This window comes from Dermacentor variabilis, chromosome 9, assembly GCF_050947875.1.
Source record: "Dermacentor variabilis isolate Ectoservices chromosome 9, ASM5094787v1, whole genome shotgun sequence".
NCBI lineage: Eukaryota > Metazoa > Arthropoda > Arachnida > Ixodida > Ixodidae > Dermacentor > Dermacentor variabilis.
The window spans coordinates 55,657,889-55,685,305 of record NC_134576.1 but is presented as its reverse complement, the minus strand read 5'-3'; the positions used below and the strand labels follow the sequence as shown (position 1 = coordinate 55,685,305).

Sequence of the window (27,417 nt, the reverse complement as noted above, 5' to 3'; positions counted from 1 at the left end):
GTGGCTAATTCTTTCAATGATCAACACGGCACCAAACAGCGGAAAGCTCAGTAGTGAACGTCGAAGCAGCTAGGCCTGCGATAGCAACCAATCATACGGAGGGTCGCTAAAAAAAAAACTATCGCTGCTAAACAAGGCATGCGAACGTTGATGCATACCTTGACACAGAAGGAGTCGTCGCGGAGGCAGACTGTGAAGGTGGAGGGGAAGACGACAAGCTCACGCTGACGCCGCTGGAACTGGCGGTGGCATTGCGGGCATGCGACCTCCGCAGGTGGTCTGCCTTGTGCGCCAGGTGCGCTTCGAAGTAGCGTTTGAGGGCCGCGCAGACGTGCCGCGCCGTCTGGCGGCTGGCAAACACTTGGTCATCCGAAGGAGACGCCGAGTCGTTGCTGCTGCCGCGGACGAAGACGTCGAGGGTGCTCATGACGTTGAGGAGCTTGCGTAGCCCATCCTGCTGGTCGAACAGCTCCAGCAGCGACCGGAAGGGGAATGCCAGGCCAAAGAACATGGTTGCGTGACAACGGCTGGAATCGTGGGACCGCTCCAACAGCCATAGGGCATACCTGCATCGCCCAGGCAGGTGCCAATCGGAACCAATTATTCCACACGAGAGTGGGATTACATATTCAAAGAATTTCAAGCAACTTTGATTGTCCAAGTCTAGTCTTGAGGCTTTTGTTTTTCTCTCCTACGAACTAGCCTAAACACGCAGACTGCATGAAACTGTCAGATGTGCCCTACAGCTCAGGTGGTCGTTGCTTTAGACGATAGCTTCTTACATTGAAACAAAGCTGGGTCAGTTCGTAATAGTTTAATATTTTCATAGAAGAGTGTGACAGATGGAAACACACTGTCCCGCAGGAACAATAGTTAACAAATTGTTCATCGATAGAACATCATAAATAAAGGCCACTAGGAAAACACATTATTACGCTTTTGCGTAATGATGTCCTCTCGATAAACCTAGATATATTAGCCAGTGCTTATTCTGCGCAATTGCTTTGCGTTTCCATCTTCCACATTGTCCAGCCAAGAGTGCCCCAAGGTTCAAAGATCCAGGGACGTCATATAAACTGAAGAGCACTGTGAACTGAACTAATATCTTCAGAGCATCAGATCTTCAGTGGGGAACTACAACGATACAGCTTATTGCAACCACGCAATTACACCTGAAAAGCACCTGCCATTGCTACAACTGCAAAAGGAGTCTACAGAAGTCTACTGAAATCCTGATCAGTTTAAGTTTCCTTAAATGCTGGCCGCCAGAATGAAGCACTGCCCAGAGGTGCAGGATTTCACATAGGAAAAGAAAACCGTGGACTAATTACAGTGCAAACTTAATCTTGCAATTTGATCTGTAGAGCACTGACTTTCAAGTACAGGCCATCACAAAGACTTCTAAGAGAGGAAAGAAGTGCAACTTGAGAAAATGTTGAAGGTCCCCTTTATTAATGCTGCTTCTGCACAATATACCCCTACGCAGGTCTAACTAAAGCTAATCAATCAAAGTGTTTTCCTTTTTGGTCTGCTAATTTCTGCGCTTAGGTATACTTAAATTGAAGAAAGAGAAAGAGAGAAAAAGGTACTTACGCAACCAAGTCGGCCAGGACAGACTGTGGAAGCATGCAAACCTATGAGAGAAGGAATGAAGGGACTCGTTAACAAACATCACCTCGCAAGGAGTAAAAGCTTTATTACATATTGTGAAAAACTCAACGTCTGTATTTTATGTGTTTGCATAGTTATCTTTTTTTGCAGCGCAGCTCTTGAGTGCCTGTTCCCGCGTTGAGCGTGGACATTCCCGGCCCAACCAAGCGAATAAATGCAGCAGATGAAAGCGCGAATGTGGAGTGCAGCGGGGGATGAAAAAAGTGGCCAGAGCAAAGTAAGCACGAGGACGAAAGCAGGCGAGGAGAGTGCAGCGCAAGCATGAGGTGCAAAATGGAGGAGGAGGAGGGTACGGCGAAAGTGTTTTGAAAGCACAGTGCCACGCAAGCGCAGTGTCCGCTGCTACGACCGCTACAAGATGGGGCTACAGTAGCGTGCCTTCGTCCGTTCGCCGATGACTCTTTTATCTCTCCTCAGTTGCTACTTTTCAACAGCTAACGAACGTTAAACGTTATCCCTCAACACAAGTCGTGCCTGCATGTAACAGAAGTCGCGCCTGAAGTATTGGAAGCCTGCGTCCGACAACCACTGCACTCTGTGCAAGATGGCTTGATCGCACTAAGCGCTTTTGCGGTCTGGATGTTGTGAATAGCAGTCTATCTTATTTTTTTTTGTGGAGTGATATGATGAGAAATCAAGTGTTCCCACAACCGATGCATTTTGTGATCGTTGGTGGTTGTTTTTGAAGTGCCGTGTATGCTACGGTTTCGCCTGGTGGCACTTTCAGCAGTGGCGGTCCGCTTCCATGGTCAACCCAAAAGGCTCTTCTTTAGCTGGCGGGGGCATTACGCGGCGCAGGCTGCTGCAGGAAGCTTGCCACTAGTGTCATCATCAGCCTATTTATGTCTACTGCAGGACGAAGGCCTGTCCTGCAATCTCCAATGACCCATGTCCTGCGCCCACAGATTCCAACTTGAGCATGAAAATTTCCAAATTTTTTAACTGCCATTAGTGTTTTTGCTCTTTAAGAAGAAGTGCATTTCTGCACAGGTGACCATAAATAGCTGCGTGCATTGCACTGCCGCAAGCACGCATCGCTGCAGCAAAGCACGTTGTACAGTGAAATCTCGTTACTACGAACCCCACATTAAATAACTCTTCAGATAAACAAACCTTTCAGATATCCGCAGCCGACTTCTTACGATTTCAATGTAAAAATATTTCAGTACTATAGGCTTCAGAATACCGAACTTCTCTGAATAACGATCGTTACTAAGTTTCCGTGTCACGTTAACAATGACTCTGTACTACGAACTAATAGACAGTTTTAGTACTGCGTCATGGCAATACGTACGCAGCACGCAAGGGCTTTGCGGAACGTAGGAGCGCGTCTCGCGTGGGGGCTTTTAGTACTGCGAAATGCCTACGTACGTAAGAGGGCGAGTGTTAGATGCCGGGCGCGTCGGAACGCATTGGCCGTACCTGCCAGTACGTCGCACGGTCGGCCAAACTAGACGCTGTTGATCTCGCTAACATGATGTAACGTGTGGGCGCGTTCCCGCTTCGTCGAACTATATTTAGGCCCTTTAAGAGACTCTACTTTTAATGCGCTTGAAATGCACGAATCATATCGAGAAAAATAAAAACCGAGTACTTGCTTTCTGGGGCTGGCACGGTCATTTGCGACAAACTGCGCCAAGAGTAGGTCGAGCCTTTCGCGCAAACAGCGCACGCTGAATACTTTCGTAAAAGCGAAATTCATATTTTTGGTTATACATTCACACTTTGCAGGATCCTGGAAAGGGTTCTGTGCGTTTACTTCGCGCAGCAAAGCCAAGTCGTACGCCACGGAAAAGAACAGTCTTCCGCTGGTCGCCTTCGACACCGCCATTTTTCGAAACTCTTGTCTCGCGCTCTCCCGAACGAACGAGAACCACGAGAGCAGCACGCAAGACTCCCTACGTACGCACGCAAGAATCAGATGCGTGCGTACGCAGCGGCCGCATACGCATCTCGTACCGTTTGTGTTGCGTTCTGCACATGCGCAGTTTGCAGAACGCAGCGATCTTACGTACACAACGCCGTTGCGTACGCTACGTACGCAGTACTAAAACTGTCTAATATTCCGAAATCTGGGGATTCTTATATTTCCGTGGATCTTTCACAGCAGCCGAAACAGTAGGCTAGCAGACGACAAGGCATAGAAAGCGAACGCCGCAGCGCAGCCGGAGATGGCATTCCGTAAAAGGAAGAGAATATTGTTTTTAATCTATTCCGGAGGCGTCGATGTATCTGGTTTTGTGAGCGCATGCTCCACCTAGGCAAGTGTTGCCCAACAACGGAGGCACTTCTCAGCCTTCTTTCTGCACACGCCTCTTTCTTTCTCGCTTCTGTCTGTGGCCGTACTGGCCGTACTAGCTGTACGTGCAGAGAAATGCAACCTCCATACTCACGGGGATGCCACGTGGTTGCACTTCCTGGATGGTGCTGCTTACTATTCTAAAAGAATAGTAAGCAGCAAATCTATTCCAAAGCATGCGCCTTGGAATAGTTCAGATGTCCGCCTCGAGTGAGACAGTTTCAGTGTCCACGACAAGGAATGTGAAAACAAACAAGAAACATTGCGCTTTAGAGGCAACATAGACCTCCCTTTTTGTCGGTAGTTTTCTCAGCGTCAGCGTCTGCTTTGCATTTGTCGCTCTTACTATACGGTGCTTCGGAGGTGCGTAGCAGCGGAATCTATGGAAAATAGTAACATCGCAAGCCGAGATCCAATGGCGATGTTATCGTGGATAGTTCAAACGGTAACAGCTTATGAACTCATGGGTCGATGGGCGGAATGGTTAATTTTGAGGATTTTACGATAACGACCTTCCAGAATAACTACCGTATTTATTCGAATCTAGGCCGATAGTTCTTTTTCAAATAATCATATTCCAAACTCTAGAGTCTGCTTAGATTCAAGAATTTAAAAAAAAAAAAACGCTCCAATTTTTCATTGAAACTGCTAAATATGGTGCATAGCTAGCGCCATCTAGAAAAGTCAATATCGCAGCTGCTACTAGCCATGATAGTAGCCAACCGTACACAAGCGAGGTCGCCATTTTGACCTGTGTCGTGTCGGCCGTATCGGTGTGCGGCATGGTGTTATCGCGATGGCATCAAGCACGAGATGCCACTTCAGTGCCAGGTACTTTGATCGTGCGAGCCTTTAAAAAGTGCAGCATATCTAATGCGCTTGACGGTACCGAAGATAGTGCACTGTTTGAAGGTGACAGGGACAAGGAACACAGCGACGAGTCTAGCAGTGACGACGACGTTGAATGAGCTCTGCACGTTCAGATTCAATAAATGCTGTTAGCATTTTGTGAATGCCGTCCTTGCTTTTTTGTTTGGCCTACATTCGAGGTAATATTTTTTTGTTGTTGTTGTTGGCTTCGGACTTTAGGGTGTCTGCTTAGTATTGGGGTCGGCCTAGATTCAAGTAAATACAGTAACAATTTTAGGTGGTCCAGTGTAATCGTTATATCAAGATGACTATACAGTCGAACCTGGCTATATCGAACTTGCAAAAAAACGCCTATCAGTTCGATATAGAGCATAATTCGATATAAGCCTGCTAAATAATTAGATGTCATAAAAGCACATACCATTTATAAAATCACTGTATTGATTAAACTAGCTTAGTTTCGCACGAAATAGTCCTGCATTTTCTTCTGCTTTGGCAATTTCGCTGCTTGTGACGCGCGCACTTTTTCACATTAAGGAGTCGAAGCAGCTGAGGCCGCAACTTTCCGCATTGGCGCAGAAGCACCGGACTAGTGCGAGCGCACCAATCACTTCGGAGGATGTGGGCCAAGGACCGTCGTTGCTTTCCTCATTGTGCCCACCTTCACTTGTGCTCGGTACGATGTTGGCAATGTAGTCTTCGTTTTCGGGCTCTCCCATGGTCGCGACACATAATTTGCACTCACAAACTCATCCACCGTTGATTCAACAGCTTCCGGAAATTCTGACAGTTCGCTCCAAACTTCGGCAACACTGGCAACGGCTTCGTTGCATTCATCAGAATTTACGGTCATCACCGAGCACGCGGAAGTCGGCACGGCTGAAGCAATTTCAGATTAATGACTCGTACACGGCCGTGCGTGCGGGTCGGGCGCCACGGGCACCGGGTCGCGAGTTAGGACGCTTTAGCCCTAATCTCCCCCTTATTCTTCAAGATCGTGCTGAGAGTGCTTCTCGGAATCTTGTGCTCTGCGGGGACATCAGACTTCTCACCGCGTTCGACACAATTTACGATTGCGAGCTTCACGACGAAAGGCAAATTCTGCCACTTCATCACGGCAACACTGCGGGAGAAGGCCTACAAGGCGCACACAAAAACAGCGAGACAAGTCGCACTTTCGCCATCTTGCACGACGAGGGCACAAGAGCATCTGATTGGCTGTCTGAGCAAGCGCTGTGGGCGGGCCAGGATCATTTTTTGCAGGGGGGGTGCCGACGGCTCATCCGAGGCAGCGCGGTCGGGCGTGGTCACAGTAGGGAGAGCGGTTGGATGGAGCCGCGCAGCCGGGTTTTCTCCGCCACCGCGAGGGAAAGCCAACTTCCGGGGGCACTTTCCACCGCTTGACGTTCGATATATCGGGTGTCGCTGCTATTTTTGTTCGATGTAAGCGTAATTTTTGCGATATATACTCATTGTAAGTATATCGTGTCCAGAAATTGTTCGATATATAGAATAATTCCATGTAAACAGGTTCGATATAGTCGGGTTCGACTGTACTTACACCATATAGCCAAAATTTGCTAAAAAATTTGTCCACTGTAGCCGATGGTCCCTTATAGCCGGGTCCACCGAAACCGAAATTCGTTGCATGAATAATATACCGCAAAAACCCACATATAATACGAGTTTATTTTTCCCTATTATTAGCGTCCCAAACTTTTGCCTCATACTATATGTGGATCCGAACAAAAATTTCCGTCAGAAATTTGGGCTAGAAGTTTTTGGTTTCGTTATTGCTGCATGGCTATGGCTTGACTTCATTATTGCTGCGTGGTTACGGGTTGGCTTCGTTACTGCTGGGTGACTACAGCATTGTTTCTTTACTGTTGAGTGCGCACCTTGGCAGCACACGTGCACACTACGCTTCATGAAATGAACGAAAACAGTACTCGGCTGTTTTCAAGAGAAAGGTTATTTCAGCCGCACAGGACATCGGCAACAGTGCGGCGGGGAGGCAGTTTGGCGTCAACGAGGGAAGCATTCACGGGTGGCGTCGACAGAAGGAAGCCCTTTCCGCAGCCCGAAGGGTGGGACGTTCCCGGAAATCGAACTCGCCCTGACGGAGTTTGTATGCCAACAGCGAGTTGCGCATCTGGCTGTGAGCGTGGAGCTTATGCAGGCAGAAGCTAAGGAGCTTGCAAGAAAAAAGGGCTACCGAGCTCGACCTTCAAAGCGAGCAAGCACTGGATTTATCGCTACATGTGCCGTGCTGGTTTTTCCTTATGCCGCCGAACTTTGATTTCGCAAAAGCTGCCCAAAACGTTCAAGAGCTGCTTGTGGCTTTCCAGCGCCATGTTATTTCGCTGTGCAAGTACAAGAACTTCCAGCTAGGGCAAATTGGCAATGCCGACTAAATGCCAGTTTATCTGGACATGCCATCGCCTCTCACCGTGCACGAAAAGGGCTCTAAACAAGTTTACGTCCAGTCCACTGGCAGCGAAAAAATGCGAGTTACCGTCACGTTGTCGTGCACGGCAGATGGATGCAAGCTCCCACCCTATGTCATTTTCAAGAGCAAGACAGTGCCTAAAGGTGAGGAGCTGCCAAAAAATGTGGTCGTGAGATGCCATGAGAAAGGCTGGATGAACGAGAATATCGTGCTCAACTGGATAACGTCCGTCTGGTGTAGGCTGCTCGGCACACTGTTGTCGTTCCCGTCCATCCTTGTGCCGGACAAATTTCATTGGCATTTGGCCAATTCAGTGAAGAGGCTGTTGCGCGAATCCGGCACTGAACTCGTCGTTATCCTGGGTGGGATGACGTCTTAGCTGCAGCTTTTAGATGTTTGCGTGAACAAGCCGTTCAAGGACATGGCCAAGCGGTGTTATGCAGATTTGATGCACTCAGGTGAGCCCGCAGTGACGCCGACCGGGCGGCTGAAGCGGGCTTTGCCAGCCGCGCTATGCAAGTGGATTGTGGACGCATGGGCCAGCATACGAGAGGACCTTGCGTGCTGCGCTTTCAACAAATGCAGCATCTCAAGTACACTCGATGGCACAGAGGATGAGTACCTCTGGGAAGATACGTTCGACAAGGAACTATCCGAAGAGAGCACAGCTGAGGAAGACAGCAATTGAAGTGCGGAGAGCAATTCAAATAAATGTTTTCCTCAAGTTTTCCTAGCTCGTATTATGCGCAGAAAAGCTTTTTTTTTTCCATTTCGCATCCCATGAATTTCCCCTCGTACTACAGTGAAACCTCGTTAAAACGTAGTTGGCCGGAGCTCAGAAAAAGTATGTACTAAACGGTAGTACTGCTCAACCTAAATAGCCTGAGATCGCCCACTTACCCGTCAAAAACGGAACTCGGAGAGTGTGTGATGAAAGGGGAAAAACATGCAGTATTTATTCACTTCGCACGACAAAAGTGTTATTTTCGTTTGATGCCGCGGCGGCCTAGCAGCAACAACAGCGGCCTGAAACTTACTGAAGCTGCGTGCCAGCTTTTCAGCCAGCCCCCTCTTCGCGGCAAACACTTGCATGGCAGATTCCTTGTCGGCGTTATGTATTCTCCGTGCATGCGTGCGGTAGCGCTGCAGAAGTCGCTGGACGCCTTTTTCATTGCCGGGTGCTGTTCTCTTCGCGACGATTGCATTCATGAGGCTGACGTAATGCACAGCTTCTGCCACTGTCAGGCCTAAATTACTCGTGCTGTCACTTTCCGTGTCGTCCTCATCACTGTCGCTAGTCGACACTTCGGCAACAACAGAGGCAACGTAGCCGACATCTCTTCACGGTCGCAGCAGCGCTGCCGAGCAACTTCGAATTCCAAATGCCACACACCGTAGTCAACAGCAGATCCCTGTCATGTGCTAGCGCCGACTTCTTCGTGTCACGTTCGATAGCACGAACGATGTCTAATTTTTCTTCTATGCTGAGCACCCGGTGTCTTCTTTATCCAAGCTTCAGCATGACACGAGTCCTCGCTTGCACGACGGCACAACGCTCCCTGGCACAGCACTGAAATGATGATGATGTTGATGCGGCTTCACGCACAAATGCACGGGGCGCTTGGAGGCCGTTTCGATCTCTGAGGCTTGTTCTGCTGGACCGCCCGTTGGAGACGACGCACCGTCATGTTTGCTTGACGAAAAGTGGAAACACAATGTGCTAACCGATATGTACGCAATAAGATGGTACCGTTTATGCGGATACAAAACACATTATGTTCAATGGCCGCTGAGTAGGGGATTTGACTTTACTACTTTAAAACGGAACTACTGTTTAAGCGGGTACGGTTTAAAGAGGTTTTACTGTATATGTGGGTATATGCGGGTTTTTGCACTATGCAGACCAAACTAAGTGAGAAGATTGGTGCGTTATATCCGAAAGTGTGTTGTATGCAGATCCGGTGTAATGGGCATGGACTGTATTAGAGAAATGTTCAGTAAACGAACAAAAACGATTTATTGCAAGACATCTTGCAAGTCAATGTCGAATTTTTTCAGTCAGTGATTGTGGAAATGGAGGCGGGAAGGTGGTGCCAATCGGTGCTGGTTCTTGGCACAATAGAGTCATGGTACAAATTATAGTGGCAGGTTTGTAAGCATACCTTGTAACGGTGGTCATTGAGGGATACCTAGCATGTAGCTAGGGGGGTGGGAAAAGATTGTGTTTTAGCAGGATTGTAATGATAAATCTTATCATAAGGACTTATTCATGAAGATTTGCGGAGAATTGAGCAATCCGGATAACAAAATGTGATCTTTGTAAAATATCTGAGCAAGAACAGAGCAGCAGTAGATGCAAGATCTTATTTTTTTTTTGGGGGGGGGGTGCAATTTTAAGGGGGGGGTGCAATTTTAAGGGAGAAAGATGCAGCTCTCTGCCTGGTATATACTGCTCCTGGTTCTGTCTTCTGGTTGGACAACTTGACGTGCAACCCACATTGCACCGCATGGAGTTGGCTCTACAAGGTACAGTGCTCACCCTTTCCATGGCATCCTCGGAGTAGGCCAGGTAGTACAGGCAGATAGAAACACCTGTCGCGGCCACCGACGGCCGATGCACCTCCAGCAGACGCTGCAGGCCTCCCACGGCGATGAACTCCAGGGCAAATTTCTTGTGGCACAGCAAGGCAGCCAGGTACTGCACGAGGAATGGCGAGAACACAGAAAAGCCTCAATGATGTGACACCCTGGTCCCCGCGACGCAGCCTGCCTCGTTTCGTTTCTGGCTTGCCTCGGCTACGAGCCGTGGCGATGCAACTTGGCCACCAAGACCGAAACTATCGACTTACATGGTTCCAAATTTATATCAACTCGTTCCAAACACTTCAAAACATTCTGCATACTGCAATGTGAATAGACGCAAATATCAACTAGCGCAGTATTCGACTGAATGTTCAAAATATACTGAATAATCGCACAAGCCTAGTCTTTTGACAGGAACGAAAACCTTTGCTCTAAACAGAGGAGACTTACTTGCTATTTCAGAAATGTGATCTGCCAACTTGTCTTGGCCAGGTATTTTCTGCTGGTACCCGCTTGGACCTGTACCTACTGCGAACAAGCTGGATATGTCTATATGGTGCTGCTACATAACTTTGTGAGAGAAGCCGAGTTCGTCCACATAAAAAAAAAATAAACATTCAATAAAATCAAGATGTTTTCAGTTTGCTACTTTCGTTGCTGCATTCAACTGGTTACATTAACTTTAATGTGCCCATAGCACAAATCAGACACTGCTGACTGGCAATCAGGATCTCAAAATCCCATAATAACTGATAAGCAGTGGTCTGCGACAGCAGCAGAGATGAACAAGAACTATGGTTATTTGATTATAAGGTGGTCATGATTATCAGGTGAGCACGCAGTTGGGGGACTCCAGAAAGGAAAAGAACAACAACTTGCACACTAATACTTTCAAACCTTGATATAACGAAACTGTACTTGCAGTTACAAGCTTCGTTAAGTTGCAAATTTAGCTAATTCAAGGTTTCAAGTCAGAGTATTTCAAGTCAAAATAATTTCACGAATTCTTGGGATATTTCTGGCAGATCGTATCTTGTCAGAAAACACTTATAAGCAAATAGTTAAATAATAAGTTAATAATAATAGTTAATAACAACTTATAAGCAAATAGCTTATAAGTTGTGCCATAATATCGCGAATGTGCGTGCTAGCACAAGCCGTGCGCATGGCGCTGAGAGCGATGCAACAGCGGGGCTGACAGAGTCTTGAGACTTGTGTGTGTTGCGTCGAGCGGCGGCACAAATCTTGGACAACATGGCCGACTGCGCTTAGTTCGCACAGCCATCCTCAGATGGCGGCTCAAATACAAGAAAAGATAAGAAGATACGGATATTCCTCCCTAGAAAACAAAGATTCAGTTTTCCCAGAAAGGTGGAACATTGATGGCGATAGCGACGTACTAACAACTACACAAAGTATAAGGTTTGTAGATTTATTGGCGTCACGCACGCTTAGGTGAGCTTAAACAGGTCTCACCTGATGACCACACACACTTGCCATCACAACGCAAGCAAATGCTTTGCACCGTGTCTCCGAAACAGGAGATTACGTGACTGCCAACACAATGTGGACGGGAACACAATGCGCATCAAAGCACCGACCATCTTGACTCCATCGGCGTGCACAGGAAACAGTGCACCCCAGTGTTTTCGCGCGAGATGGGTGGGCAAGTATAGCGGGGAAGCTGCTGCGGTGGGCAGCTGTTCTCGATCATGTGCCCCTTGCGCATTTCCTCGCTTATAGTAGTCAACAGGAAGTAAAAAAATTCCAACTTGATGGAAGCTCTGGACTCCATATGGAATGCACTGTCACGGTTCCCGTAGAGCTAACGAACTTGTGCAACCAATTTTTGCGGACGAATTTAGGCCCCAAAGTTCGATTTCCCGCACTAAATTGCTCGTTCTGAGCCACGCTACCTGATCTTGGAGGCTGCCATACTGGATTTTCCGTTGGCTTGGCTTCCAGTGGTCCGCTCTATTGCCACCAAGATTAGGAGGCGCACATTATAAAGAGCGCCTGCCATCTTCCGGTCTCGGAGGCCATGTCCACTCTTCCTTGGCTGACAAAATCCCCCAGAGGATGGTATTTTTTGTGTTTACAGCGAAGCTATATATATGGCTAGGGTTCCATGCATTCTTGTTCTCCATGAACAAAACCTATCATCATTAGTGGCTCATACCGCCGTAGGCATTCATACTCCTATAAGCAAGCAAAAAATGCAGCGGCTCATAGCTCCGCAATGCAGAGGCTACAACCACTGAGCAAAGTGAAGCAAACAGTTTTGAAGTTCTTTCTAATCACGCATACAACATACAGAACAGCATGTCGAAAAATGTCATCATCAACGGCTTATACCCCTGCGAGTAATGGCTCATAGCAAAAAATGCAGTGACTCATAGTCCCGTAAGGTCCATGGCTACTCTACTCACTTTGCGTGAATTAGCTGCGCTGACATTACCCCTGTTGTCGTCGGTGCTTTCAATGTGGATCTGTCGGTACCGAAAAGGGAGCGGTTCACGTGTTCCGTGTTGCAGACTTATCCCTTGTGGTGCCACACCGAGTTGGCCCAACCGATCACCCAGTGGCATATGTGCATCGATTTGACATTATCAAAGAATGCGATTGCAGTTACGAGTGAAATAATGACTATTGCTCAAAACAATAAATGAGTTCGTACCTTTGTTCCAAATTACGTGTCACCTCCGTGTCATGTACTAAACAGCTTCGCTGATCAACCACCTTTTAGAGTGGAATGGCTCACATTTTTTTTTTTTTTTTTTTTTTTAACGGTCAGCACTCCGATCCCAATCACCTAATGCGAGATCTGTATTTTTTTTCTTTTTCTAAAGTTTTTGTTGCTGTTTTGCACGTGGTGCGTCCACTGAGCTGGTGATTCCCAGAGACATTGCATCTGTGTGTGTGTGCAATTTCGTATTTACGTGATCGGCGCCATCTCCCATGTCTTTGCAAGAGCCAAGTGGTGCAAAGAAACGTGGCTTGTTTCTCTATCTCCGTGGCGAACTCCATTGGCGGAGATCACCAACACAGTGACGTTCTTGTCGACTGTATATTGTGGGGATGCGCGACTCTCGCGCGTCCCCTGATATCTTGTTTTCCCGCATAGCCCCCGTCTCCGTGCGACGTCGCCGCGTGGGCCGCGGCGGTCGGAGTGGTACAAGCGCGGTGCGAGAGATAGCGCGAGTGTCGCGCCGCTGCGGGGTTACTCGGGCGCCGGGAGTAACCCCGCGGAGCAAGCGGGACGGACGTGCCGACCTGCGCGTGCGCCGACCCCTGCTTCTGCGAGACCGCCTCGCGTGGCCGCCTCGACTCGCGCCACCATCCGCGTGACCGTACACGTGAATGACCAGGCGTTGGGATCCAGCATGGGGCGAACATATTCGCTCGCTTTCCGGTCGCGGTGAGTCGGACTTCTAGATTTGTCGCGTGCCCATCGGCATGTTTTGTGGATAGCAACTCGGCTAGCAGGCATTGATTTATGAAAGGTGCAATAAATGCCCTTGTGATTGTTTGCACTACTGTGTTGTCGTTCCTTTGTCCCAAGAGCACGGGTGAGAGACCCCACAATATGGAGACCATGTCACTCTTGTGCAAACGCAAGCATCTGATCACTTCCAAGCGTAGACAAGGCACTATTAGCGATCTTTCTTAAGCCGCTCTAAGCCTAGTATTCTTATTTTTTTTTTTTGGCTAATGTGTTTTTCGTACTGTGATTTTTCGTACTATTTTTCGGTCCCCGCGATGTCTGGAAGATCGGTCAGCGACTGCACTGGATCTAGTGGTGGGAAAACGTAAGACACAATCGCAATTTGGCAATGCACTTCGCATTGGTGCCAAAAGATGGCATTTTCCGGGAATGCATGAACCTTTGACAAGAAGTGTAACTGTACTGGGTAATTCCCTGTGTTCTGAGTCACGAACGTTGGTGCCGGGAAACCATATGTAACAGGATCGCATCAACAAGGCTCTACTGTACTCGAAGACACAGCATTTGTTTCAATACTCTTGATTTTGAAGAAAGCATTTCCTTTCTACCAGAGGGCTACTCAAGAGACAATATGCCGATTTGTTTTTCCAGATGTTAATAACTTAAAATACTACTTAATGAGTGGAGTAACTACATATGCCGAGAACAGTAACGAAGACGGGAACAGCAACCTATTTCTTTTATTCGATTATTTCAAGTAAATGGTTTAGACACAGGAAGGACACGCACAACCAACCCTGATGTGCACTAGAGTACAGCCCACCTTGAGCGCCTCGAAGGCCAGCCGGACGTCGCGGTTCTCCTTGAGGTTGGCATAGTGCAGCAGCAGGTGCAGTGTCTTGGCCTCCAGCACGGCCCCCAGCAGTTCCTGGTACTCACCCAATGGGGTCAGGTACTGTAGGATCAGCCTCTGCTGCATCTCCACTGTCAGGGGAAACACCTGTGTGCACAATTAAAGCAGGAGACAAACACTTCAATTTCCTCGTCAGATACAACATACAGTCAGCGTACCAACGAGTTTTAAATATGCGCTAGATTCCAACAGTCGGCCACTTTCCAAAGCACCTTTCCAATGGCCACCTCTGAAATGTGTCGCGTTGCGTAAGACGCCATGTACCGTGCATATGTAGGTAACATCTTGCTTGCCCAATTGGAGGGCTAGAGCTTCAGCTTTCGCCGTCCGTGTAGGCCCAATCACGGGGAGGTTCGCAATTCTCGCATTTTTCGGCCATTGAAGAAGCGCACTTTCCAGATTAGGTACCTGAAATCGCGGCTGCGCTTTCCATTGGACAAGCAGCTCTTTTCAAAGCCATCCATTAGGGCTTCCTTGTTCTTCAGCACAGTTGAGAAAGTTGTAGTACAGCAAATTGCTTTGCAATTTCACACTTCCATAGGTCACCCTTTTCCACCTCGCGTATCAAAAGAAATGTTTGCTCCGAGCTAAGCAACTTTCGCGCGGGGACTGGACGTGCCATTTCCAACCGAAGACTTCGAAAGCACTTGCCAAGCACACGAACAGAAGCAATAAACAGACCGCACGTTCGCAAATCCTGCACCAGCCGATGGACGTGCGCACACGAGCACAGAATTCGTGGGTCCGGGTTTGGGTCACTGGACGTGCCGAGCACACGAAAGGAGGCGCAGAGTCAACGTCTGCCCGTTCCGTCGTGCACTTTGCGCATTACTTCCACGGCACCATGGCCGCTGATGATGCGTGAGTGCGGCATGGAGGAAAAGGGTGCACAGCAGAGAGGCCCTTGCTCGCTCACGCACTGCTAAAGGTGCTGAGCAGCACCGTGAGTGCGTGCTCACTCGCCGCCGACAACATGCAGACACAGCACGAAGGAAAAGGGTGCAAAGGCAGCACGATGGCACAGCTGGCGACGGAAAGGGTCACTCGCTTGCCTGACACGAAAAGCTTTGCTCAGCGTGAAACGCACCGAGTGCTGCCCTAAGTGCGCACACGGCTCGTGCTAGTTTGTTCTAAGTGGAGCAAACTTATCCAATGCTTCGAGTAGTCCCTTTTAAATACATGCACGTAGGTCAGGACTGGGACAAATCTTCAATAAAGCGATAAATTGAGTAAAGCGGCCATGAGGGCTTACTGTAGTTTGGTTTTGCTATTTCGCCGATATGGTCATCATCAGTGCCCCCTGAAAGCTGGAATTAGCGAAGTCTAGCCGATGCAGTAGTTGCCAACCATGCTTCGAATGCAGAGCGAGTTATGGCACATCCAGTGTTTTCTCTTCATCTTTCTTTTTTTTCACTTGCATGTTAAAAGTCACACAGGCCCAGGTGACTTCGAGCAGCTTTAAGTGAGGCAAACTCCCTCCACGACATCTGCATTAAGGAGTGTGGTGATTGAGGTGAGTGCCGGATAATGAATGCCGCAAAGAAATCCTGTTATGTCGACAGGGGAAGAACATATACTGCATGCATTGACTCTATTTTCGTCTATTCGTAGTGATAGCTTGACCACGATCGAGATGACGACCGACTGGTACCGAGTGACTGAGTGGCACACAGCAACAGGTTGATAAATTGCAATCATATTCTCGGAAAATGACTTTCGAACATGCTTTTACTTTTGCATTACTGGCACCGAATACATTAATGGGCGATGGCATTCGTGGCACAGTGACAACACAGCCTCCTTGACGTTGTGCCATTGTGCCAAGAATGCCATTGCTCACAGTCTGGCACCAGTCATGCAAAACCTCACAAAAGTGGAGGTATCCCCAGAAGTGATCAACCAAGAATATGGCAAACTTGCAAACTTGCTTGGTCCACTTGCGAAATAGTCACTCATCCTCTGGCAAATCGAATATTTTAGACTTCCGATTATTTGGACTTTTCAGCAGCCCCCACTGAGTCCGAATTATTGTTAGGAACTGAATCAGGCACTGCACATTTACGACAAGTACAATGGGCTAACCTTGGCCCATTGTGTTACCGCTGTATGCAAATATTATAGTCAATTCATGCCCAATCGCGCACTCTATCAATGGTTCATTTTGAGTAACAAGAACAGGTCTCGAAAGCCATGCTTTTGCAGACTGCACGGGGCAGAAGTGCTTGTGGAGTCGGAAACACTACATGATCGCACATTTTAGGCACCACTACAGGCACGACCGCCCAATTGACAACATACGCAACCAAGCTGGCCACTGGTACTTGCCTGTTGCGAGCCGATCATGAGAGGCTCCAGCTCGGCCCAGCTGCTGTTGGAACACTCGCTGATCAGGGGCGTCTCCGACGGGCTCTTGTGTGGCGGCCCCTGCTGCTGCTGCAACGCCGTCGCCTGCTGTGGCGTGGACAGCGGGCCATCTGTGGCTGCGCCATTGAGGTGGCAGAAGGGCCGCTCCGGTGGGCGGCACACGACTTCCTCGGGGGTCACCTGCCAATACGAGAAGGGTCGCACAGAGTAAACTTTAATCGCAGAGCCAAGGTGCCGGCGTACAAGCAGAGAGGAAGCATGGACGCCAACGACGACCGCAAAAAAGAACGGTTACGAAATTCAGCTCCAGGCCTAAACTACCCCTTTTATCCTTTATTTAAATTTTATAGTTTTGTGTGGCAAAACCATGATTTGTTCACGAGGCATGGTACATGGGCGTTTTTGCATTTCACCCCCACTGAAATGCAGCGCCGGCAGCCAGAATTTGATACTGCACCCTCAGGCTTAACAGCGCAACGCCATAGCCACCACAGCAGGTGTCACAACTACCTCAGAACGAGGTCCATGATATGGCTTGCAGAAGACTCCTAAGCCACAAAGAGAAATGAGCCCTGAGGAGTGAATTCAGAAGGAATCTGAAAGGCCGCTGTTTGACCTACGAATACCGGAACATGGCAGGGAGTTGGGATTGCAGGACTGGTTCCCTGTTCCCCTTGAAAAGGCAGCGACTGTGCTACAAATTCTTTATTTTCTCTTAAGACGTGAGCAACGCCCCATTCTTGTAAATGACTTTGGTGGAACCTCATTGATATGCTCCTCACTACTGCATTTTCCCAGCTGCTACATCATGTATTCGTGGTCCCGCCCTAAATCTCATACACTATCATGTATCATGTTCTCTTTGATTCATCGCCATTCCGCAATCTTCTTGCCTGTTACATTACATTTGAACATAGTGGTCCCATAAATTTAGTGGTGCAACCAGCCGGTACATTGCAACAAGCGACCAAACTTTGCAATAGGTGACTGAAGTTGCACAAGCATTTTTTCAAAGTTTGGTCGCTTTGCAATAAGCGATGGAACTTGCGCAAGCCATGTGCAGCATGAGCATATCAGTAGACAAAATGCACAGAGCAGTTGGCGAAGCCCCCAAAGAAGTGTGCATCTGTTAAAACCTACCTGGAAACACGCACATTGGGCCAGGTCTACCGAGCGCAAGGATATACCGTATTTACTCGCATAATGATCGCACTTTTCGGTCAGAAAACACTGACGCAAATTCAGGGATGCGATCATTACGGGGGTTAAATTTCCCACGAAAAAAAATTTTTTTTTTCGTCCCGCATTTGCTCCGGGATGCGGGTGCGGGACACCAAAACAAGAATGGCGGCCGGCGGAGCAAGCTGAATGCGCCGAACGCGATTTTTTTTTTCTTCTCGCGAGTACATTACGTGCATCGAAACAGTTTCTTCCATATCCGTAATGAATAATATCGTTAATATCGGCAAGTTTGCGCCAATAATGTAGCCATGTCCACTTTGAGGGGGCAGAAACAGATGGGCGCACTTAGCTGCCAGTGACATAGAAACACATGGCGGGCATGCTGCGGAAACTGCGGCATCTGTCTTCACTATTATCCTAATACCGCACGTCTGCGCTAAGGGTGGGTGAATATCTTAGCTGTGTTACAAACGTTGGCGTATGAATAAGGTACACTTTTGACGTATCAGTGTAAACGTGGCTACTATCATTGCCGCTCCAATTTGTTGTATGCCCATGAGTGCAGATGAGAAGAATCGAAAGGCGCCTTTTTTGTTGTTGTTGACCACAACCATTATAAAGCCGACACATAATAAAGGCAAGTTTGGTTGTACCTCTTTTTGTCATGGAAGTGCGGAAAGTGATGAAACTAATGAGATGAGGCATCTACTTAAGAATGTTTGGTGCGTGCAGACCGCTTGGTTTGTCTTGAGTCGTTTGCGTAGCATTCGACAGATGGTAAGCGCGATCATTATTAGCTAGACTCGGCACGCGACATATCGCTGCGGCAAGTTCGGCTTGCAATCATTACACGGGGAAATAAAAAAAATTAATTTTGACGATAAAATTCAGGGGTGCGATCATTACGCGAGTGCGATCATTATGCGAGTAAATACAGTGTTTATTTTGGGCCCAGCAAGGGCCTTATACGCATTGCATAATCGCCAGTTCTCTTTTGTTAGCTTCAACGCGATGCAGCTGCGGTATGCCGTGAAACGTGCACAAAATATTGTGGTAAAACATATTATGAGTTGAATGGGGTCACTGTCAAGGAACACTGTACGTTTCCCTTAATTATACACACGCACCGTCCCTCATCCTAGTACTAGTGCCTAGACTTTGAATAACTACTGGCAGCCATTCAGAGCTATTTCCTGACACTGCTGTGGCGAATTGCAGCCTTCCTCAAGGGTTGCGTTTCCCGGCTGCTACTGCAAAAAACAAATGGACGTGCTGGTGGCAGACATGAGCACTAGTATGCAGGCGGCCCTGGACAGGATAGAACGCCAAATAGAGGACCTTCGAACAGGGATTATGGAGCAAGTCAAATCATGTATAGAGTGCACTTTCGCATGCATGCAAGTTCCTCAGCTTAGCGGTTACAACGAAAGTGGGATGCCCGACCAAAGCTCTCGGCCGCAACCTTCAAATGTGGGCACCCGGCGCCCGCATCCCTATGCACGACCCCCTGCTTCCCCTCACGACAATGATGGTGCCGCGTAACATGGAGCAACCAGTGGTGTGGCAGTGGAATTGTAGGGGATTCCGCCAAAATTGAGGTTCCTTACAGCAGTATAGTGCCACATCCACGAACCCTCCCGATGTCATCCTCTTGAAGGAACTGAATTGCAATCCTTCTTTATCCGGCTACAGCACGCTCTCGGGTGTCTCTCCTCTTGTGGGAGCATAGTTTCGAAACATGTTACATGTTGCATGCATACGACTAGCACTGACATCCCTCATTAAATATTGGAAATAATTATGCAAAGTAAACACAGCGAGTCTGTTTATACCCAATGTATACAGTTCCCCCCGTTTGCGCACGCACTGCTTTCAGCACCTACTAACAGAATTTGATAGTTTTGGACAGGTTTGTGTGATGGCCTGCGACTTTAATGCTCCGCTGTGTGATGGCCTGCGACTTTAATGCTCCGCATACTGCATGGGGTTACGTTAAATTGCAGGATAAAGGGACCTGCTTACGGAATTCTATCTGTAACATGAGATACACACTGTTTACCGACCCAGAGCACCCCACTTGGATAGGCAACAGCGTATCTCATGACACTTGCCCTGCCCTTACCTTTGTGCGCAATACTGGCCCAGTCGTTGCGCACGAGTCTTTAGAGGAACACCCTGGTAGTGACCACTACATTGTGACGACCACCTAGTCATTACGGGGTGCGCGCAGGCGCAAGCGAAATGTGCGTATAACGGATTGGGCGACATTCAGGGAATGCCGCCAGGACCCACCTGAGGGCAAGGGGTACGGACACTGGCTTGACTCTCTCACACAAGATCTAGAGGCCATCACATGCACACTGAGTACTACAACCGAGACACCAGACATAGACCCGCATTTACTTAATCTTTGGAATGCCCACAGATGGTTGACACGGCGACGGAGACGACAACGCCTCAACTGCAAACTTAGGAAACGTATAGATCAAATTGCATGGGAGTCCCAGGAGCATGCAGAGACCCTTACGAGGAATAACTGACGAGGATTTCACGATCGCCTCTCAGGCACATTGAGCACAGCAAAAAACATGGTAGATTCTTCACTCACTCACAGACCCCACCCCAACAAAGGGAAAAACATTTCGACAGCTGCACATCCTAACGCACGAGTACAGGGACTACGTCTCGACACTCCTCGGGGAGCTAGGGAAGCATTTCATACCAACAGGCCCGCCGCCGCAGTACCCTGACTATTCTTATGTAGGCGAGGTGAAAGAATTGCTTGATGCACACATCACATCGGACGAGGTGCGGGTGGTCCTACAAGACCTGCGCTGCGACACGGCACCGGGAGCCGACCACATCCGATCCGCCACCCTTCGTAGCCTCAGTGATGCAGATATTAACCATCTCACCGATATTTTCAATGATTGCTGGCGCAAGGACGCGCTTCCCCAAGCATGGTGACACGCCGACATTACACTGATCCCCAAACCGGGCAAACCTGTAAAGGTTGAAAACTTACGGCCCATCTCCCAACATCCTGCATTGGCAAGCTCATGGAGCATGTACTCTTGCGGCATCTGCAGCCCTGCCTCGAAGAAAAATCCTTCTTTTGTCACTCTCAATTCGGATATCAAGCTCTGTCTGCCAAAGATGTGCTTTTACAATTGCGGGAGGAAATCATAGGACCTCCATCGTGTGCCCAAACGAGAGCATTGATCACCTTAGACCTAAAAGGGGGCATTCAATAATGTTGAACGTGACCTCATCGTTCGCAATGTTGTACATTCGCACTGTGGAAGTCGTATGTATAACTATATCAGTGCATTTCTTCGAGATCGCACAGCTACCATAGGAATGGGACCGCATCGATCCCGTACAATTCGCCTTGTAGGACGTGGGACACCCCAGGGCTCAGTTCTGTCCCCTACTCTATTCAATATTGCGCTCACAGGGCTCCCACGGTTACTCGACCAGATCCCTGATGTCGCCCATGCTATTTATACGGACGACATTACTATTTGGTCGACACGGGATTCCAACTGAGCCATTCAGCACCAACTGCAGCAAGGAGTCGATACAGTTTCCGAGTACACGAGAAAATGCGGCTTAAAATGTGCTCCGCAAAAGTCGGAGCTCATAATCATTCGCCCCTGCAGCCGTTCCTCTATTCCCCCTATTACTGCGCATGTGGAGGGCATACCCATACCACAGGTTAATCGTACTCGCATCCTCGGCCTACACGTCCAAGCGGATGGCAGGTCAAACTACACTGTTTCCCTTCTATCCAAACAGATTGAGCAAATTCTGAGCATGATCCGGAGGGTCTCCAACAGGGGCTCGGGCCTTGGAGAAGAGGACCTGCTGTGCTTGGTGGAGGCATGCGTGATCAGCCGGCTTACATACCATCTCCCATTTCAACGGTTGACCCTAGTGCAACAATTTCACATAGGCGCAATGATTTGCAAAGCGACGAAGCTGGCCCATGGCCTCCCGAACTATACTTCCACACACCATCTCCTTAACTTAGGGACACATAACACACAAGGCGAGCTGCTAGAGGCACATTGGGCCAGCCATCGCCAGCGCCTCCTACTCACTCCTACTGGCCACCATCTTCTCACACAGCTAGGATACTCTGTCCCACCCCTTGAGTCTGAACTCAGTCCAACGATCTTGTTGTTCGCGATGCACCAAGCACTAAGTATTCATCCATTGCCACGTAATATGCACCCCAAGCATGACAAAGGACGGCGCAAAGCCCGTGTACGATACCTTGGCCGCATGCTTGCAAACACCCCGGAAACGCATACTTTATACACGGACACATCGCGCACTCAAGAGGGCTACACCTCGGTAGTTCTGGATGGCACCGAATCCCTGAGAGACTCTTCTGCAATGCGCGGAACAAATGCCACTTACGGAGAAATTCTCGGTGTTGCTCTTGCGATTCGATATGCCATCCGTGTTCCTGAGGAAGTGTATATATTGACAGACTCACAACAGGCATGCCGAGCGTTCCTATCAGGACATGGCATCCCAAGAGCGGCGCACCAAATTCTCAAACAGGTCCCGCAAAATGCACGAACCACACCTCCGCGCATCCACTTACTCTGGAACCCTGGTCATACATCACTTCCGGGTAACGAACCCGCACATGCGGTTGCTCGAGAAATTTTTCTCCAGGTTGGATCGGCCTTGTGAGGCGACTAGTTCAGGGTGGGGGGTTCCCTTGCTCCATCACAAAGACATACTCCGTCATTACACACACATTCGTCACAGCCACGCCGCACCACCGCTGTCCTTCTCGCGGGAGGAAGCAGTGGCATTACGCCTGTTACAAACCGCAACTTTTCCAAATCTTATCTCTCTCAATAAATTCTACCCACAGTGTTATGCAGATCGTTGCCCTGGCTGTGGCAGCTCGCCCACAGTCTTCCACATCACGATTGAGTGCACTGCAAACCTCTTTCCTACCTTGCCAACTCTCCTTTACCCCCTATGCAACAAAGAGCTGTGGGACGATGCCCTCCACGACGGACCTCCCGAGGTCCTCCGAGCTGTGACACAACGGGCTCGAAACAGCCCCGGAATCATCTTAGCGACCCTGGACTGAGGGTTCCTCCCACACTCCTCTCTCCACAGTCGCTGCGGCAAAGAGCAGTTTTGTTTTGACTCGGTATGCTCGTTGGCCGCAAGCCTTCAAAACTGCCTAGTCGCCATCCACGATCATGTCGATAGCAGCCGTAGTTTTGGCTGCATCAGTTGTGGCAAACAGTAGTTCTGTTTTGAATCAGTGTAAGGCCGTCGAGGATGAAGAACACTAGCTACATCGCAATGGACGGATGATCTGTCGGCGACCGGCTCACTAGCAAAAAAAGTAATCGGGACTTGCGCGCAGTAGTGAAAAGTGTGTTTCAGATGGAGACGCACACCACGGCCATGCTGCAAGGGTAGTCGAGAGGCTTTCGCCACTGCGAGTGCTAATCAGTCACGAGATGACGAGGACTGCAGCTTCCACACTGCTTTTCTGCAAGATAGTCTTACAGAAAGTCTTACTGTACTGCTACCACTAGAATAGTAATAATAAAAATTATGAATGCCACATGACATTTGGGCATGAACCAAGCGTGCGATGCCGCAAACAAGGTGGCCATGAATGAAATTGATGTCGACTCGAGTGACGATGCAATTTTAGTTGCCAATTCCCGACGAAATGGCGCTGGTGACAAGCCGTCACGGCAATCTCGCCGTGAATGGTTTTCCACTTGTGACTCTTATCGGCAACTGAGCGCAAGATCAGATGCACAGGCTTCACTGACTGCGTAGCAGTAGACCACGGCTCCACAAACGGTCCCCTCCACGTCCGAAAAGTCTGCTGGGTGCTGGCCACAAAATTCCGCAATAGCGACTTGAAAGAACACATGTTGGAGGGGTGTGGGTGTAGCTAGGCAGCTTTGTGAGTGGAGCTGCTCGAATTCAATTGCAGGAAACTGTGTGTACGCAAAGTGAGAAAACGAAACAAAATTTTCATATCAATTGCTGAGCTCTTATGCGAGCCTGTGTAGCGGAAGTCTCAATAAATGCAACCAGCGCAGCCGGAGGAGTAAAAGGAGTCGACGGACCGCAAGGACTGTGCACTTGCCTGCGCGAGCTCCCAGAGCCGCCGCAGCATGGCCGGCACCAGGCGGGCGTTGGCCTCCCGGTAGTTGGCCGCAATGTCCTGCACCTCCATGGCAGCTGCCAGCAGGCCCGTGGCGTATGCATGCAGTAGCGGGGGCGTGCTCTCCGACTCAGCCCACTGGAGAAGCCGGCTCACCAGCCCTTCCGTGTCCTGCAAGGACGGGCAAAGTCCAGAATGATCGCACAACCCTGTAGACAGGCGAGGCATTGGGTTCATAGCAGTTTTTGGGAATCTTGGGAATACCGTTGCACAACATCGTGTTCCCTCTACATGACAAATAAATACCCCCTCCCTCCCCCGCTTTCTTTCAAACACTGACTTCCCTCAGCCTATTCTGCGTACCAGCTTAATCTCTTCCTCCTCCCCTATGAAGGGTGGGGGATGGTGAGCTGTGTGTACATAAAAGTGCTGCCAAGCAGTCGCTGCCCAGAAGGCAAGTCCCCCTTGTTGAAATGTTGGCGCCAGCAATATTTCTTGTTCAACTACTGTTAATCACAGCAAATTTTAATTTTATTCATAGGCAATGGCATGGGATACAGTAAATTACATTATGTGCAGCCCGCAATGATGCACGGAAAAAAAAGAAGAAAGAAAAGAAAGAAGGAAAACATTAATTCACACAATATGGAAATGAAAAGCAACAAATAATAAAACACAAAGCTATGTTACAGTGTGTGCGAAAAACGTTCTGAAGTAGGCACCTTCTCATTCATATAATATGTTCAGACCTGTTAACGAGCAAGTGAGCAACAGCTATCCACATGAAACTGAGGTAAGGCTCAAGCCAGATACAAATTCAAAGTTGCAAACAAGTAACATGGCCAATTTATCAATCATGCACAGACTTTTGAATTCACAGACTTTTGCTGATTACATTTATCTGTACAAAAGGGCTCTAGTCTACAGCAAGAAAACTGACACAGGCCCATACGTTCTCCTATAGATTGGGGTTTATATACTCGAACCTCATTATAGCAAAATAATGGATATAACAAAGTACAGTCAATCACCGATTTTCTGGATGGCCGATTTTTTGGACATGTCCAATAATTTGATGCCTTTGCGGCACCGCCACTTACCCCACATAGTCAATGTATAAGAACGTTGGAAATTTCGGACGGAAAAAACTTTCGCCGCCCAATTTTCCATACTTTTTGCCATGACTGCCGGTCCAAAACGGCATAAATCAAAGCCACCACTGCCGCCATTTTGATCATCTTGCTGCCCGAACCGGAACTCTTTCACGCAGATCCGCTGGCAGTCGTAGCCACCACTGCGGCAACATTAGGCCTAGTTACTTCGACGTTCACTACCAAGCTTCTTGCCATTCTGTGCAGTCTTTTCTTATGAAACAATTCGCCACTGGTAGCAATGGCGCCAACTCCACCTTTGTGATCCTCGCCAATGGCTTCAACGCTCGGAAAGCATGACGCATGGCATAATGCTGGTTCCCAGAAGTGAGCTTTGCCGCAGTACACTGGTGTTATGCGAGAAAGCAGATAAGAATGAAAAGGGGGAAATGTCATGGGACAGAATGTGTATTTCTTAATTATACACCTATGCGCCCGCCATCTCCTATCACAGTACGAGCACCGATATGCCTAATTAGTGTGCTGGCAAGCCTTAAGATCTATTTCGGATGTGCCTGTGGCGAATTGAGCCCTTGGGGGCAGTAAAAGGCATGAATTTATTTATTTTCGGACGTTTTCGTGGTCCCTAGGGAACCCAAAAAATCAGACATTGACTGTAAATGAAATTCCCCTTGATAGTCCCATAGAGATTCATGTATTTAAAACCTTGTTTTAAGAAGTGAAATTGCCCTGCTAATGGATATAACGAACTAAATTTGTCTCCAAACCAAAAATATCCCCTCATTGTGTGCCATGTACATTGCTCTTCGCGGGATTAGGCACTCATTTGCCACTGACGTTAAAAAATTCTGCATCCTTGCATCAAAAAAGCTGTCGAGCAACACAGGTCTTTCTCACCAGCCTGCGTAGCTACGTATAACCAGCGGCTCACTATCGCACTCCTTCACTGACCTCTTTCTACTGCGGTGCAGCTGGGTGCGGCCTCAGAGATGTCCCCGCCGCAATCGTGGAGGCCACGCTTAGCTGTGTGTGCCTGTCTGTGCGAGTCGTGCCAAGGTGCACAGTGGCACAAAAGATCAGTGCACTCCCTCTGTGTGGTGCGCCGCACAGGCAGCAACAGTTTGGAGTGGCCCCCGAGATCAGTGCCTGACACACTCTCGGAGGTCACACTCAAGCCACACCACGCGGCGATTGATTAGTGCACTTGCTTCTCTCTTTCTGCAGACCGCCGCACAGGCTGACAGACGGGTGCGTCCTCCATGAGTGCACTGGCACCGGTGCATTGTAGGAGGGCCAAGGCGGCAGAGTCGATCCGGGGCAGTACTTGCCTCCTCAATCACACACTGGAGCACTGTGTTTTGTGCCTCGTGTTGTTCGACCACGACGAGCCAAGTGAAAAGCGGAAGCACTATACTGTCACAATGGAAAAGAAGGCAGCTATACAAAGGCTGTCGCATCAGGTGCTAAGAAGTCGCGCAGTGCACATGCCGAAGGTTCTTCTGTTGTTTTCTTAAAATTACACTGCACAGGTGGCCATGTGATTGTTCTGCGAGTCACAAAACCATCTTCTTATTTCCATGTTAACAAGTGCGCACCCCAATGGGCATATATTGCAGTAAATGCCAATAATGGATGTAACATACAGTCGACTCCCCTTCAAATGAAGTTCAAGGGAACCACGAGAAACCTCAAATGAAACGAATTCCCAATAAAACCTAACGAACAAAAATGGACATTTTTATTAGTTTGAAAGCTGAATGTCAATGAAAAAAAATTGTAATTGCCGTCTGCTTTTGCTTGGACAATCTTGCTGCGGAAAGCAAGTTTTGCAGACTGTAGATGTGTCCGAGTGCTTTGTCTGCATTGTTCTCTGCACCAAAAAAAGAAAGAAAGGTTGCGTGCAGGCAAGGCCTGCAGCTATGTCAGCAGCCCGCCATTGTGACTCAGTTTCAACATTGTCGTTGATGTTACTTTCGTTACTAGCCTTGTGGGGCCAAACAATCTCAGTGATTTCAATGTCCGTCAGCAAACCACACATCTCAACTGCGCTGTCCATGGCAATGTACTCTTTGAAACAGACATTGCCGAGAGCTGCTCCAAGACAATTGTCGTCAAGCTTCGCTTGTTTGTGCTTCCCCTGTCGCACAAGACGAATCATCCCCTAATGCACTTGCAACGAAGTCACAAGCCCTGAAGCAGTTGGCAATGGCTTCCTGTTTAATGCGACCCCAAGCTCGCACTGGCATGTGGATGGCACTAAGGTTCACTTCGTACTGAGTGGAGTTGTCCATGCACGATGTCACCCACTCGAGAAGACGTTTTTCTCTACTACACCTTCACATCTTTTATAATTCCCTGGTCCA

The 27,417-nt window shown here is 48.6% G+C and overlaps 1 protein-coding gene across 7 annotated transcripts in view; it reads right to left on the bottom strand.

Annotated features, from left to right (window-relative positions):
- Positions 1–27,417, bottom strand: part of mahj (LisH and WD40 domain-containing protein mahjong) — a 130,448-nt gene that overhangs the window by 81,404 nt on the left and 21,627 nt on the right. For all 7 annotated transcript variants that reach the window (XM_075704306.1, XM_075704302.1, XM_075704305.1 and 4 more), the window contains exons 6-11: positions 23,925–24,113; positions 16,556–16,774; positions 14,141–14,317; positions 9,829–9,987; positions 1,594–1,634; positions 159–566 (exon numbers count right to left, since the gene is read on the bottom strand). In XM_075704306.1, coding sequence (XP_075560421.1) covers positions 159–566; positions 1,594–1,634; positions 9,829–9,987; positions 14,141–14,317; positions 16,556–16,774; positions 23,925–24,113 — 1,193 coding nt within the window. The remainder of the gene's footprint in view (positions 1–158; positions 567–1,593; positions 1,635–9,828; positions 9,988–14,140; positions 14,318–16,555; positions 16,775–23,924; positions 24,114–27,417) is intronic.